Here is a 17087-nt window from a genome sequence, read left to right on the forward strand (position 1 = left end):
ATACTATCTCTTCATCAGCAACATCACTCGATTAAGTTTCTATATTCTAAGCGAGAAAATATATTTGCAAATATATCAGTGCCTGTAAAGTCAACTAAGCCCTTTGGAAGCCTTAGAACATATTGTACAACTGGCCACATTAACTGTCAACTTGTCAGATTCCAGTCTGTCAGGAGGAGCTCAGTTCTGGGTTCTCATCTCGTTACAGTTAAAATGGTAGAACAGGATCAAAGGCATTATCTCATCTTCCCAATTAAGTCACAATTTATTAAAGGGCAGGCATAACATCTAGTATCTCCCCAAAATCACATAATACAGAGCCTCAGAGAAGATGTTACATGTCAATCTGTCTACTGAAAATGAGATATACAATATTTTAAATGCAAGAGTGTATTAAGACACTGATCTAAAGGTATCTGACAAGCAGACATTCTGTAACTAGAGAACAAGTGAGATTTTAGTTCTCAAGGCCAACTGGAAAGTTAAAAAGGCAAGATCTTGGTTTTTTACATAGCTAAGAATACTCATAATTAAAAATTCAACCCCCTTTAAATACAAAATGATCTTGCCCTTCTCTGAACTGCAAAGGAAAACAACACAGGATATGTGTAAAACTGCAACTCTATTTGGTATCTTTATTCATAAAGTAGTAATTAAAAAATCTCTTCTCCACCATAGAAATATTACCAAAAATAATATTTATAGCAAAGCCCTGGCCATTCACAGGATAATCGTAAAGCATGAAGACTTCCCAATGTAGGCATCAAAATATTTTTGTCTTAAACTATTTTAGAGAAATCCCTCTGAGTTACTACAGACTCATTTGTCTTAAGTGCAATTTAACCTTTAAAGTTCATAACAATGAAGCTAATCCATCAAGAAGAACTTCCTGGCAGTTAGGTAATGGAGGTGGCCATAGCTATCTTCCCCAACATTAAATGACTCCAAACAGCTATGTCTCTTCACAGTTCCTCTGTCCTGCACCTCTGTACTCCTCCATTATCATGCTTCTGCAGCCTACCAGCCATGCTCCACATCTCTAATTGTCTACTTTTAATCTTGCTGGAGATTTGATAAACAGATTTTTTAAGTTTGCCGTGATGTTGTATCAAGTTAAGAGTGTGTCTAATCAGTGTCTAATCAGTGTGTGTCTGATTGTGTGTCTAATCAGTGACTCCCAAATTACATTATCTTTACAGCACAGGCTCCGTGTCATCTATATACTTTGCATATTAGAAGCCATTTCTCTGATATTCCGCATCTTTACTATAATGAAAGTAAATGCAATTTAAGATCCATAATATTTACCTTCTAGCATGGTTCTAATTTCTTTGTCATGAGTGACTTCTTTTGCTGTCTGTCCACTCCCATTAACAATAGTAGTATCAGCATTATATTCTAAGAGAAGCATTACCAACTCCTAAAAAAGAGAAATTATTTTTAGCTATTATTAAACAAAGACTTTATTATATTTCTTTCACAAATTACTACTGAGTTTCTACAACAGAAAAAGGTACTATGTAGGAATTTTTTAACACCAGTTTTGTCCACAGTAAGTGAAAACTAAGTAATTACAATAAATTGAATACTATAACTCAACTAAGTGTAATAATAATTAACGATGGCCTAAATAATTGCCATTGTGCAATTAGCAGAGACATTTCTAATTTCTAAAATTTATTTTTAATATTTTTTAACCAAATTGATTCATGTGATCAAACTAATTAATGTTAACATATTTAAATTATAGATAGTACATTCATTTAACATTATTCTTCCAATGCCATTTGAAAAAATAATTTCCCCAGCAGACCCAGATTTTTAAAAATTAATTTTGATGTTTATAAGAAATAGAATATTATTTCCTAAAGTGATACAGACTGACAGGATATACCACTATTGAAGTAGTGGTATTCATTTCATCTTTATTATATGCGGCTTAAGTGTCTGTTTGTCACCGATAGCTTATTGGTTGCTTGCATAACTGTACTAGCCAATGGGGTGAAGTTGCCACGGCATTCAAATAGTCCCGCCTTCTGGCATGCCACCTCACAAACTGAGGTTAAAGATTGGAGCAATTATTATGCTGTTAAGAAATCTTAACACCAGAAGGGGTCTTTGCAATGGTACAAGACTAGAGGTTCTCCAATTGAAAAATAATGTCATAATAGTCTTGACTATGTCATTCCAAGTGACCCCTTGCTCAAGCCAGTGACCTTGGGCTCAAGCCAGCAACCTTGAGTTCAAGTCAGTGACCACAGGATCAAGTTAACAATCACATGCTCAAGCTGGTGAGCATGTGACCTCAGCTCAAGTTGGTGAGCCCACACTCATGTCATTCCAAGTCTTTGACTGGCTCCTCTAAAGGTGAAATACATGTCATTCCAAGAATTGATTTGGCTCCATCTCAAACAGGGCTGCCGTTTCAATTGAGACGTAGACAATTTCCTGTAAAACTTGCCTTTGCTATGACCATCAATAAGTCTCAGGGCCAAACGCTTAAGCGTGTTGGCATTTTTTTACCTGAGCCTGCATTTGGACACGGTCAACTTTATGTTGCCTGTTCAAGAGTTTGTGAAAGAACGGACGTAAAATTAAAAATAATTGATGGTCCTCTGCAAGGCGAGCTTAAAAATGATGGAAAGATCTACATAAGAAATGTTGTGTACAAAGAGATCTTTGACATGTGAATTAACATTTTATTTTTTAAATCACCTTTATTTATTGAGCTAGCGGTGGCTCTTAAGAAATGTACCACCAGTGGTTTCCTTCATTGCACTCTACTTTAAGCAATTAAGCAAGTAGAAGGGGGAAACCCCGTGGGGCACTAAGCAAAGGGGCTTCCTAGCCACCTGCCCTGGGTAATTCAGTTTGAATTAGCAGACACCTTTGCACAAATCATTTTAATTACAATTTATAATATCTAGAACAGCGGTCATTTCATATGACCGCCGGGCTTTCTAGTTTATCATAAACAAATGATGTCCTAAAGTCAATATTAATGTAGAAAAAAACAAAACTCATTTAATCTAAGTGGCCAATTGTCCTTCAAAGAATTTCGACTATATTAGTAATACTATATATAAGTCCAGTATCACTGGTCCTGTTCAGTTATACAACTTAACAAGACAGCAGAAATGGAGAGGAATGCTGGCAATTTGCAGGAGAATATTAGAGCTCTGATGTTTAGTTTCACCAGGATGCGCAGCACTGTGGCAGGGTGATGGTGGTAATATGTGTTCTCCAGTTCACACTGAGGCAGGACAAAGTGCAGTACTATTCTAACTTCTAGGATCATGGTGCAATGATTCACATGAATTTCCCATGAGTTTAATTTTTAAAAATTGTAGTGAAATGTTTATTTTGTTAGCAAAAGAGAAAAAAAAGAGAAAAAGACAGGAAGGTAGAGAGATGAGAAGTTTCAATTCATTGTTGCAACACTTTAGTTGTTCACTGATTGCTTTTTCATACGTGCCTTGACCGGGGAGCTCCAGCTGAGCCAGTGACCCCTTGCTCAAGCCAGTGACCTTGGGCTCAAGCCAGCAACCTTGAGTTCAAGCCAGTGACCACAGGATCAAGTTAACAATCACATGCTCAAGCTGGTGAGCCTGTGACCTCAGCTCAAGTTGGTGAGCCCACACTCAAGCCAGTGACCTCAGGGTTTCAAACCTGGGTCCTCAGTGTCCCAGGTCAACACTCTATCCCCTGCACCACCACCTGGTAAGGCTGTAGTAAAATGTTTAAAGACAATACAAAAAACACAGACAAAACGAACAAACAAAATATGCACTGTACTAGTCATTACATGATCACAATAAACATTTTGGTGTATTTCTTTCTAATTTTTCCTATGTATAAGCTTGAGGATTTTTTTTAAAACAACTTTTTTATATGATATAGTTGCTTATGCTATACTCTTTTCATCTAATATGTTTTCCAGGATATTTTATAGTGTCTATAAACAGACTTTTCATGGCTGAATATTAGTCTATAAAATGTGAATCATATTTTATATATAGAGAAATGGTTAAAAAGTCTAATTTCAATAAAGTGTACTCTTATAAAATATCTTAGCATTTCCTATCATTTTAAAAGTAACATTTTGGGAGAAGTTTTCATACTTTATATAAATAGTTCATGTTAGGAAAGTAGGAGGAATATGTTGGTATGCAGATGACACACTGAGGTGTCTGTCTATTGATACCGCTTGCCCTATTTTGACAGTTAAGTGGACAAGTGTAGCAAGTCCAGCCCAAGAAGGGCATGGCTACCAAGGGCTAAGACCTCCAGAGAGCCTGAGTCACACCACCAGGTATGCCGTGCAGACCAGATGTGCTGGCTGAGGGGAGGAGGAATCGAGACTGGATAGCAGAGAAGAGAGATGATTCAGGTGTGACCCCCTCAAGACCAACTATAACAACAGGGACTCTAGTCCGTCGCACCCATTTTTCTTACTAAGTTTCAGCCAGAGTAGCAGCCCACTGGAACTCTGAAGAAGCAGCTCCTAAAATGTACGAACAGGTGACACTGAGTGGATAAATGGTGGGCTGTGGTCAAAGCTGCGATGCACCACCCAGATGCCCCCTGAGGAATAGAGGGCTTACTCTCCTCAACGCTGGGCGTGCCTGGGAAGCAGGCTTCAGTTGTCAACCACTTCAGATAATGTTAGCTGAAAAAAGCTGCCTCATGCAAGGTCATATATCCCCTGCCCAGGGCAGCCCGTAGCACTGACAGACCATCCTGGGGTCAAGCCCTCTCACCCCAAATCAGGACAGCTTTGAAAGGTCATCTCTTCTGCAAAGCTCCCATACTGACCTTTCTTAAGGATACACTACAGCTTGATTTCAGCTTCTGCCCACTCCTGCTCCCACCCCTCCCTCGCTTCGTCCTTCCAGATGTGTTCCTGATGTGATCCGTAGCACCCTGACACACCAGGTACACACTAATCTCCACCTCAGCTGGCATACTGGAAAGCCCAACCTACAAGAAATATTCTTGTACCTGTATTTCAAGGTGGTCATTTTCCATTAGATGAAATGTGTAAGTTGTTTGAACAGTGCCTGACATGTAATAAGTATTTAATCCATAAGCATGAGAAATGGCATCCCAGGGAACAAGATAGATGAGCTTATATAAACCCCAGGATTATATGATCACGTATATGTGAGCTGAGAGAGTCACAATTCCTGAACCACAGAACATAGAACTTGTTTTAAAAGTATTCTCAGCTCTCTTAGAAAGCAGTGAAGTCAAACCACAGATCAGTACCGCAATCCAATCATTTACTATATTAATTGTATTCCTATTTTAAACTGATTACAAAAAATGTAAAAACTTCAGAATTCAAACTGCATTTGAAATATAAAGGAACAAATGTTAAATATATCTGCATTCTGGTATATTTTTATTAAGGAACACTAGGTGTCACTAATGTACCAAGAAAAAGCCCAGTGGTCTCGCATAAAATTTTGGCAGCTGTATTTTATATATTCCAAAGGACAAGAATTTAAAATGCTCTATAATAAACCAAATCCCTGTTCAACTAATCATTCTATTTATTAATTCACAGAATCTTATTATCATAGATCATTTATTTTCATGGTAGAAGATTACATCGAAATAAGGATTTAACTCCTTTCATGGGTATAATTATAAATTAAACATTTGCACAATTCATTCATGCTTAGCTATTTAGCACATAAACCTTTAATGTCTCCTATGTGATGTAACCATTTAGCTTCAGCCAAATTTTATTTTCTAATACAAGAAATAAGAATATATGCTATGGTTCAAATCAAACTAAGGTCCAACCTAGCACAGACTCATGTTGAGTTCAAGAAAATAGCCTGAACAGGCAGTGGCGCAGTGGATAGAGAGTCAAACTGGGACATGGAGGACCCAGGTTTGAAACCCAGAGGTCACCGTCTTGAGCACAGGCTTACCAGCTTGAGTGAGGGGTCGCTAGCTTGAGCATAGGATAAAAGACATGACTCCATCGTTGCTGGCTTGAGGCCAAGGTCGCTGGCTAGAGCAAGGGGTCACTCGCTCTGCTGTAGCCCCCCCAGTCAAGGGATATATGAGAAAGCAATCACTGAACAACTAAGGAGCTGCAATGAAGAATTGATGCTTCTTGCCCTGGCCGGTTGGCTCAGCGGTAGAGCGTCGGCCTAGCGTGCGGAGGACCCGGGTTCGATCCCGGCCAGGGCACATAGGAGAAGCGCCCATTTGCTTCTCCACCCCTCCGCCGCGCTTTCCTCTCTGTCTCTCTCTTCCCCTCCCGCAGCCAAGGCTCCATTGGAGCAAAGATGGCCCAGGCGCTGGGGATGGCTCTGTGGCCTCTGCCTCAGGCGCTAGAGTGGCTCTGGTCGCAACATGGCGACGCCCAGGATGGGCAGAGCATCGCCCCCTGGTGGGCAGAGCATCACCCCATGGTGGGCATGCCGGGTGGATCCCGGTCGGGCGCATGCGGGAGTCTGTCTGACTGTCTCTCCCTGTTTCCAGCTTCAGAAAAAAATGAAAAAAAAAAAAAAAAAAGAATTGATGCTTCTCATCTCTCCCCCTTCCTATCTGTCTGTCCCTCTCTCTTACTTTCTCTCTGCCCCTGTTAAAAAAAAAAAAAGAAAAGAAAAGAAAATACAAGTGCCCTGGCCAGTTGGCTCAGCAGTAGAGCATCAGCCTGGTATGTGGAAGTCCCAGGTTTGATTCCCAGTCAGGGCACACAGGAGAAGTGACCATCTGCTTCTCCACCACTTCCCCTTCCCGCCTCTCTCTCTTCCCTTCCTGCAGCCATGGCTCAAGTGAGCAAGTTGGCCCTGGGCACTGAGGATCACTCCATGGCCTCGCCTCAGGTGCTAAAGTAGCTAGGTTGCTGAGCAACAGAGCAGCAACTCGAAATGGGCAGAGCAGCAGCTCCAGACAGGGGTTGCCGGGTAGATCCCAGTCAGGACACATGCAGGAGTCTGTCTCTCCACCTCCCTGCCTCTGACTTGATAAAAAAAAAAAAAAAGAAAATAGTAGAAGTGGTCAAATATATAAAGAACAAAGCATGGATAAGAGAACTGGCCTGGTCCAGGTACTTACAGAGATGAGCAGTAAGACATGGTTGGTGCTAGTGGATGACACAAAAAAATGAAATGTGTTAACTCCTTGAAAGCATCTCTGCAATCTAGTATCAGAGTTGAGACTTAAATAACAATCATTAGAATACAAGGTACAAGATGAATGACAGTGATCTCATGCATGTAGGAAGTCAGGAGAGAATTCATGGAGCCAGTGTATGAGCTGCACTTTCAAGAACGGGTAGACTTGAGCTTTGTGGAAACAGATGGCAAAGAACTTATGTACACAGAAAAGAATGAGAGGTGCAGGACTCTAAAGGGAAACAGTAAACAGTTTATTTATTAATGGTTAGGCAAATTAAACTACTTGAAATCCCACAAAGTCTAGCATAGCAACTAACCCCCTGCCTTTATTTATTTTACTCTTTTACCACAGAAGGTACTTTATTCTCAGCATTAATAAGACACTAGATGGTTCACAAGTGTCAGCACATTAACAAACACACTGGCTGGTTCTAAGGGTCAACCTTGACTGAGCCCATCTTCCTCATAAAGACACTACAACAAATTTCAAAGTCAGACTGCACTACCTAATACACAGACAAAATTGGCAGACAGAGAAATACAACCCAAATGAATCAACAAGAGAAATCCCCAGAAAAAGAACTAAATGAAATGGAAGGAACCAAAGTACCAGATGCAGAGTTTAAAATGATGATTTTTAGGATGCTCAAGGATATTAGAGCAGTAATGGATGTCATAATGAGTACCTAAATAGACAGCAAGCGTCAAAAAGGACAATGAAATCATAAAATAGAACCAGTCAGAAATAAATACAATATCAGACATCAAGACTGCACTAGAAGAAATCAACAGCAGGCTGGATGAAGCGGAGGATCAAACCAGTGATTTAGAGGACAGGATAAACCAAAGCACAGAAGCAGAGCAGCAAAAAGAAGAGGCTCAAAAAGACTGAGGATACTCCAAGAGACCTCTGTGACAACATGAAGAGAAACAACATCTGTTTCACAGTGGTTCATAAAAGAGAAAAGAAAGAACAAGGAATCGAGAACCTGTTTGAAGAAATCATAGCTGAACATTTCCCTAAATTTATGAAGGAAAAAGTCACACAAGTTCAAGAAGTACAGAGTCCCATTAAAGAGGAACCCAAGGAGGCCTACACCAAGACACATCATAACTAAAATGCCAAAGTTAAGAGACAAAGAAAGGATATTAAAAACTGCAAGAGAAAAGTTTCAGAGGAGCCACCATAAGGATGACATCCAACTTCTCAACAGAAACACTTGAGGCCAGAAGGGATTGGTAAGAAATATTCAAAGTAATGCAGAACAAGAGCCTACAACCAAGACTACTTTATCCAGCAAGGATATTGTTTAAAATTGAAGGAGAAATAAAAAGCTTCCCAGACAAAAACAAAAACAAAAAAACACAACTCAATATCTCTGATGAACACAGATGCTAAAATTCTCAACAAAATATTAGCAAACTGGATCCAGCAATACATTAAAGAGATCACACATCATGATCAAGTGGGATTTTTTCCAGGGAGACAATGCTGGTACAATATTCGCAAATCAATCAATGTGATTCATCACATAAAGAAAAGGAAGGAGGAAAATCACATAATTATATCAACAGATGCAGAAAAAGCATTTGATAAAATCCAGCAACCATTTACAATCAAAACCCGCTAACAAAGTGGGAATACAGGGGACATACCTCAACATGATAAAGGCCATCTATGACAAACCCACAACCAACATCATACTCAATGGGCAAAAATCAAAAGCAATCCCCTTAAGATCAGGAAGAAGGTAGGGGTTCCTTCTTTGACCACTCTTATTCAACAAAGTTCTGACAGTCCTAGCCACACCAATCAGACAGAAGAAATAAAAGGCATCCAAATTGGAAAAGAAGTAAAACTATCATTATTTGCTGATGACATGATACTGTACTTAGAAAAACCCTAAAGTCTCAGCCAAAAAACTACTAGACCTGATAAACTGAATTCAGCAAGGTGGCAGGATATAAAATTAATGTTCAGAAATCAGTGGCATTTTAATACACCAACAATAAACTGTCAGAGAAATTAAGGAAACAATCCCCTTCAATATTGCAACAACAGCAGCAACAAAAAAAGTACCTAGGAATAAATTTAACCAAGGAGGTAAAATACTTGTACTCAGAAAATTATAAGACATTAAAAAAAGAAATCAAGGAAGATACAAACAAGTGGAAGCATATACCGTGTTCATGGATAGGAAGAATAAACATCATTAAAATGTCTATACTACCCAAAGCAATCTATAAATTTAATGCAATTCCTATTAAAATACCAATGGCATACTTCAAAGATAAAGAACAAATATTCCAAAAATTTATATGGAACCAAAAAACAACACATATAGCCTAAGCAATCTTGAAAACAAAGAATAAAGTGGGAAGTATCACATTTCCGAATGATATCAAGTTATATACTACAAGGCCACTATACTCAAAACAGCTTGGTACTGGCATAAGAACAGGCATACAAATCAATGGAACAGAACAGAGAACCCAGAAATAAACCCATGACTTTATGGTCAATTGATACTTGACAAAGGAGGTAAGAGCATACAATGGAGTAAAGAGAGTCTCTTTAATAAATGGTGTTTGGAAAATTGGACAGGTATATGCAAAAAAATGAAACTAGACTACCAACTTACACCATTCACAAAAATAAACTCAAAATGGATAAAAAACTTAAAAGTAAATTCCGAAATCATAAACATCTTGGAAGAAAACATGGGCAGTAAACTCACCAATATCTCTCGTAGCAATATTTTTGCTGATGTCTCCACGGGCAAGTGAAATAAAGGAGAAAATAAACAAATGGCAAACTAAAAAGCTTTTGCACAGCAACAGACAGCATTAACAAAATAAAAAGTCAAAATAAATAAATAGTCAACCCACACAATGAGAGAATATATTTGCCAACACGTCTGGTAAGAGGTTAATAACCAAAATTTATAAAGAACTTCTAAAACTCAACACCAGAAAGGTAAACAATCCAATTAATAAATGGGCAAAGGAACTGAATATACACTTCTCCAAAGAGGACAAAGAGATGACCAACAGACATATGAAAAAATGTTCAACATCACTAATCATCAGAGAAATGCAAAATAAAACCACAATGAGATACCACCTCACATCTGTCAGAATGGCACTCATTAACAAATCAACACAGAATAAGTACTGGCAAGGGTGTGGAGAACCCTCCTGCATTGCTTGTAGGAATGCAGACTTGTGCGGCCACTGTGGAAAACTGTATGGAGATACCTCAAAAAAATGGGACTGCCTTTAGACCCAGCTATCCCACTTTTAGGAATATATCCTAAGAATACCAAGTCACTGATTCAAAAGAAGATATGCACCCCCCCATGTTTATTGCAGCATTGTTTACAATAGCCAAGATCTGGAAACAGCCCAAGTGTCCATCAGTGGACAAGTGAATTAAAAAGCTGTGGTACATATACACAATGAAAACTACACAGATGTGAAAAAGAAGGAAATCTTACCTTTTGCAATGGCAGGGATGGACCTGGAGACTATTATGCTAAGTGAAATAAGACAGGCAGAGAAAGTCAAATATCATAGGATCTCACTTATATGTGGAATCTAATGAACTGAGGAATGGAATAGAGGCAGAGGCAGGGTCACAGGGAGCAGAGGGACAGCTGTCAGAGGGAAGGGCGATCAGGAGACAAGATCAGAGAAGGTGAAGGGATTAGTAAAATCACATGTATAACACATAGATACAGATATCAGGACAGCAAATCCCAGAGGGAATGCAGGGAGGGACTTAGGAGGAGGGGGGAAGAGGGGGTATAATGGGGAGCTTATTGTTGGGGTTGAGGGTTTTATATTGAGTGGGACACTTGAATACATTTTAACACAATAAGTAAAAATTAATAAAAGATAGAATAAAATCTATAAGAGCAACTAAAAAAACCATACTGGAATGGTGTCAAAGGTCGTACTTCAAACAGGTTTAGCACGTAACTTAAAGGGCTGATTCATGATAATTGATATAAAAACTAGTTAAATCTAGTCACAAAAATAATGAAAAGTATAAAATGTAATAAATTTCTTCTTCAACTCATAATAAATATACCCATCTTCCAATTATAAGATTTTCAAATAACCTTTAGGGATGTTAGAATATGGTCAACAATCAGAATACACAAGAAATATACCCTATGTCATGGTTAATTTACCAAATCATCCAAATAACCAAACAATTACCAGGAAAAAGTAGTGAAACAACTTTTCACTATGGTGGTGTGAAGAGATCAGAGAACTATCATCCTAAAAATGAGTTATAAAACTGGACAAAATTACAAAACATCAATTCATGGTGCAGAATCTCCACTAAAGACAAACAAATTGAGGGGCACAATCAACAGGACTAGAACTTCAGATAAAAACATCAAGTCTTTAGACTTCTAGTCATAGGCTACTCCCTTCCCCCTCCCCACAGAAGTCTGACCAGGCCAGGGTTGGCAGAGAAAACCAGTAGCTTTGCTGCCAGAGGTAACTGACTTGACTTAAAGCAAAGGGCCAAAAGTCACTGTCAGTAAGAGCAGCAAATTCAGTAGGAAACAAAGAGGAAAACCTACAGGTCTGGTAGCATGAGGCTGCTTTTCCCCTTGAAGTGTATTGGTTTTCTGTTGTTGCTGTGATAGTTAGCACAGAGTGGCAGCTTAAAGCATCACAGATATGTACTATGTTAACAGTTCTGTAGTCAGAAGTCCACACTGAGTCCCACTGGGTTAGAATCAGTGTCAGCAGGGTACATTCCTTTAGGAAGTCCTAGGGGAGAATCCATTTCCTTGCTTGTTCCAGCTTCTAAAGGCTGCCCACATTCCTTGGCTCATGGTCCCCTTTCTCCATTTTCCAAGCCAGAAATGTTGCAGCTCTCTGACCATTCTCTCACAGGCTCATCTCCCTCTCAACCCTGACTCTTCCCCTGCCTCCCTCTTACACTTTTAAGGACCTTTGTGATTACACGGGGCCCACCCAGATAATCCAGATTAATGTTCCTGTCTTAGCTGATGACCAACCTCAATTCCATCAGCAACTTCAATTTTGCCTTGCCATGAAACCTAACATACAATACCACATTCTTTATATTTGATAAAACAACCAAACAGAAACTGATTTGTTAAGAATAACAGCCTTATCAACTAACTTAAACTAATGTAAATTTATGGATACCCCACATTCCAAGAACTCAAGAAACATTCTCCAGGATAGAAAAAATGCTATACCATAAAGAAATTAGAAAATATGTTAAAATGAAAACAAAAACACATGTCCAAATTTATTGTATGTAGCTAAGAGGGAAAATTATAGCTTAAAAAAATGCCTCTGTGGCCCTCACCAGTGGCTTAGTAAATAGAACATAAGTCCAGTGTATAGACATCCCAGGTTCGATTCTGTCAGGACACACAGGAGAAGTAACCATCTGCTTCTCTCCCCCTCCCTCTCTCCTTTTCTCCCTCTTCCCCTCCTGCAGGCAGTGGCTTGATTTGTTCGAACATCAGCCCTAGGAGCTGAGGACAGCTTGATTGGTCTAAGCATGTCAGTCTCAGGTGCTAAAAATAGCTTGGTACTTGAGCATCAGCCCATGATAGTGTTGCCAGTGATTCTCAGTCAGGGCTCCTTGCACCTTAAAAAAAAAAAAAACACCTCTACTGAAAAAGAATAAATTCAAATCAATAACCTAAGTCTTTAATGAACAAAAAAGGAGAAAGAATAGAAAATGAAACAGAAAGTCAATGAAACCAAATATTGGCTCTTTGAAAAGATTTTAAAAAAAAGAAAAGATAAATATTTAGGCAAACTAACAACACAAAAAGAGAATATACAAATTACCAAAAATTGGAGTGAAATATTACCAATCCCACAGATATGGAAAGGATTATAGGAGAATATTAACTTTATGCCAACAAATTAGACACCTTAGGTAAAATGGAAAAATATCTAGAAAGACAAAAATAACCAAAACTGACTAATGAAAAAACAAAAAATCTGAACAGAGGTATATAAAATAATTGAATTGATTTAGTAATTTATTTTTATTTATTTATTTTTTTTACAGACGGAGAAAGTGACAGATAGGAACAGATAGACAGGAAGGGAGAGAGGAAAGAAGCATCAGTTGTTCGTTGTGGCACTTCAGCTGTTCATTGATTGTTCTCATATGTGCCTTGACCAGGGCGCTACAGAGCAACCCCCTGCTCAAGCCAGTGACCTTAGGCTCAAGCTGGTGAGCTTTGCTCAAACCAGATGAACCCACGCTCAAGCCAGCTATTGCAGGGCCTCGAACCTGGGTCCTCCACCTCCCAGTCCAGTGCTCCATCCACTGCGCCACCGCCTGGTCAGGCAGTATTTTATTTTTTAATTAAGTGAGAGGCAGAGAGACAGAATCCCACATGCGCCCTGACCAGGATCCACCCAGCAAGCCCCCTACCAGGTGGTGTTCTGCCCATCTGGGGCCACTTCTCTGTTACTCAGCAACTGAGCTATTTTAGCACCTGAGGTGAGGCCATGGAGCCTCAGTGCCCAGGGCCAACTTGCTCCAACTGAGCCATGGCTGTTGGAGGGGAAAAGAGAGAGAGAGAGAGAGAGAGAGAGAGAGAGAGAAGGGGAGGAGGAAGGATGGAGAAGCAGTTGGTAGCTTCTTCTGCATGCCCTGGCCGGGAATCGAACCCAGGACTTCCACATGCCAGGCCAATGCTTTACCACTGAGCCATCTAGTCAGGCCTGATTTAGTAATTTAAAATCTTCCTACACAGAAAGTCTAAGTACAGATGACTTTACGGTGAGTTCTATCAAATGTTTAAGGAAGAAATAATAACAATCCTTCATAAACTATTTTGGGAAACAGTGGACTAAAGCAGTGGTCCCCAACCCCTGGGCCACGGACCGGTACCGGACCTCAGAGAAAGAATAAATAACTTACATTATTTCTGTTTTATTTATATTTAAGTCTGAACGATGTTTTATTTTTAAGAAATGACCAGATTCCCTCTTTACATCCAAGACTCACTCTTGACACTTGTCTTGGTCACGTGATACATTTATCCATCCCACCCTAAAGGCTGGTCCGTGAAAATATTTTCTGACATTAAACCGGTCCGTGGCCCAAAAAAGGTTGGGGACCACTGGACTAAAGAGTATTTCCCAGCTCATTCTATGAAGCAAAACAAATATATCTCAAGACAAATATATCTCAAGAAAACTACACAGCAATATTGCTCATAAATACAGATCCAAAAAATTATGATACAGATCCAAATGCCGGGTGGATCCCGGTCGGGCGCATGCGGGAGTCTGTCTGACTGTCTCTCCCCATTTCCAGCTTCAGAAAAATACAAAAAAAAAAAAAAAAAAAAAAGAAAGAAAAATTCTAAAGGATGTCTTTAGATAAACTGAGAAGCTGATTCTAAAATTTATATGAACATACAAAGTTTTGACTAAGAATAGCCAAAATACCTTTTTAAAAGATCACAGTTGGAAGACTTATACTATTCAACATCAAAGCTTAATTATAAAGCTAGTGTAATAAAGACAGGGTGATCCTGGTGTAAGGGCAGGCATACAGAGCAAAGGAAGAGAACAGCAAGTCCAAATATTAGCAAACAGATTCCAGCAACATATAAAAGGTATTATTAACAATATCAATGGGATTTATACAGGAATGTAAGGTTGGTTTAACACCCCAAATCAATTAATGTAATTAATACACCTTATTAATGGACTAATGAACAAAAATCACGTATCTCAAAAGAAAGGAAAAACATCTGACATGTATTTATGGCAAATATTCTCAACAAACTAGAAATAGGAAAAAAGCTTTCTCAATCTAATAAAGAACATTTAAAAGACACTTATCATGATTATTGGTAAAAGACTTGATGCTATTCCTCTGAGATCAAAAAACAAGGCAAGGATTTCTGCTCTTGTCATACGCATTTCAACACTGTACTGGAATCTAGCTAGTAACATAAAGAGGGGAAGGCAGCCTGATAGGGAAGGAAGAAGCACATCTGTCTGTATTTGCAGCTGATGTGATCAAGTTCATTGAAAAGGCCATGGAATCTACCAAAACCTAATAAAACTAAAAAACAAGTTCAGCAAGAAAACAGGATATAAGATCAACATTTTAAAAATCAATTGTTTTTCTATATAGTAGCAAAAAAATGTCATTTCTTCCAAAATTCATCTACAGATTTGAGACAACACAATTTCTATCAAAATTCTAACGGATGTCGGCCCTGGCCGGTTGGCTCAGTGGTAGAGCATCGGCCTGGCATGCAGAAGTCCCAGGTTCGATTCCCGGTCAGGGCACACAGGAGAAGTGCCCATCTGCTTCTCCACCCCTCCCCCTCTCCTTCTTCTCTGTCTCTTTCTTCCCCTCCCACAGCCAAGGCTCCATTGGAGCAAAGATGGCCCGGGCGCTGGGGATGGCTCCTTGGCCTCTGCCCCAGGCGCTAGAGTGGCTCTGGTCGCAACAGAGCGACGCCCCGGAGGGGCAGAGCATCGCCCCCTGGTGAGCAGAGCGTCGCCCCCTGGTGGGCATGCCGGGTGGATCCCGGTCGGGCGCATGCGGGAGTCTGTCTGACTGTCTCTCCCCATTTCCAGCTTCAGAAAAATACAAAAAAAAAAAAAAAAAAGAAAGAAAAATTCTAAAGGATGTCTTTAGATAAACTGAGAAGCTGATTCTAAAATTTATATGAACATACAAAGTTTTGACTAAGAATAGCCAAAATACCTTTTTAAAAGATCACAGTTGGAAGACTTATACTATTCAACATCAAAGCTTAATTATAAAGCTAGTGTAATAAAGACAGGGTGATCCTGGTGTAAGGGCAGGCATACAGAGCAAAGGAAGAGAACAGCAAGTCCAAAAATGAGCCCTTACATTTATAGTCATTTCAACAAAGGTGCCAAGACAATATACGTAATGGGCAGTCTTTCCAATAAATAGTGGCTAGATTTTTTAAATGTGCTATATCCATTCAATGAAATATTATTGTCATAAAAAGGAACTAATTACTGATACATACTACAGCATGGATGAACTTCAACAATATTATGCTAAAAATTCAGATACAAAAGTTTGATTCTATTTATGAGGAATTTCTACAAACAGCAAATATCTATAGACAGAAAAAAAATCACTGGTAACCTGAAGCTTGGACTAGAGGCCGTGAATGAATGCAAAAATGCAAATGATTATGAGGAAATTCTTAGGGGAAGAAGGAAATATTTTAAAACTGGACTGTGGTGATGGCTGTAGAAATGTGCAAACCTACTAAAAATAATTGAAATGTACATTTATAGTGGGTGTGTTTTATGCAATGTAAATTATTTCTCTATGAAGCTGGGTTTGTTTGTTTTTTGAAGAAATAATCACGGGCCCTGGCTGGTTGGCTCAGTGGTAGAACATCGGCCTGGCCTGTGGATGTCCTGGGTTCAATTCCCGGTCAGGGCACACAGGAGAAGGGACCATCTGCTTCTCCACTCCTCCCCCTCCCCATTCTCTCTCTCTCTTCTCCTCCTGCAGGCATGGCTTAATTGGTTCAAGTGCATCAGCCCTGGGCACTGAGGATGGCTCCGTGGAGCTTCCACCTCAGTTGCTAAAAAGTGCTCGGTTGCAAGCATGGCCCCATATGGGCAGAGCATTGACCCCAGACGGGGGTTGCCAAGGCGATCCCAGTCAGAGCGCCTGTGGCAGTCTATCTCCCTATCTCCCCTCCTCTCACTTGGAAAAGAAGGGGGAAAAAAGAGAAATAATCAGGAATTCCCCATCCCTGCATTACACAAGCAGAGACTGAATGAGCTCCTATCAGGTTCCCAGATAGGAAGTCTCCATGACCTTCATATTTGACGTCACTGTCCAACACTAGGAGCTTGTGGTCTTTTGACCCAAAGAGCTAGTTTATACATTTCCATGTT

At 39.6% G+C, this 17087-nt stretch overlaps 1 protein-coding gene across 3 annotated transcripts in view; it reads right to left on the reverse strand.

Annotated features, from left to right (window-relative positions):
• Positions 1-17087, reverse strand: part of OSBPL1A (oxysterol binding protein like 1A) — a 259348-nt gene that overhangs the window by 197316 nt on the left and 44945 nt on the right. For all 3 annotated transcript variants that reach the window (XM_066352528.1, XM_066352526.1, XM_066352529.1), the window contains one exon: positions 1309-1420. In XM_066352528.1, coding sequence (XP_066208625.1) covers positions 1309-1420 — 112 coding nt within the window. The remainder of the gene's footprint in view (positions 1-1308; positions 1421-17087) is intronic.

This window comes from Saccopteryx leptura, chromosome 11 (assembly GCF_036850995.1).
Source record: "Saccopteryx leptura isolate mSacLep1 chromosome 11, mSacLep1_pri_phased_curated, whole genome shotgun sequence".
Taxonomy (NCBI): domain Eukaryota; kingdom Metazoa; phylum Chordata; class Mammalia; order Chiroptera; family Emballonuridae; genus Saccopteryx; species Saccopteryx leptura.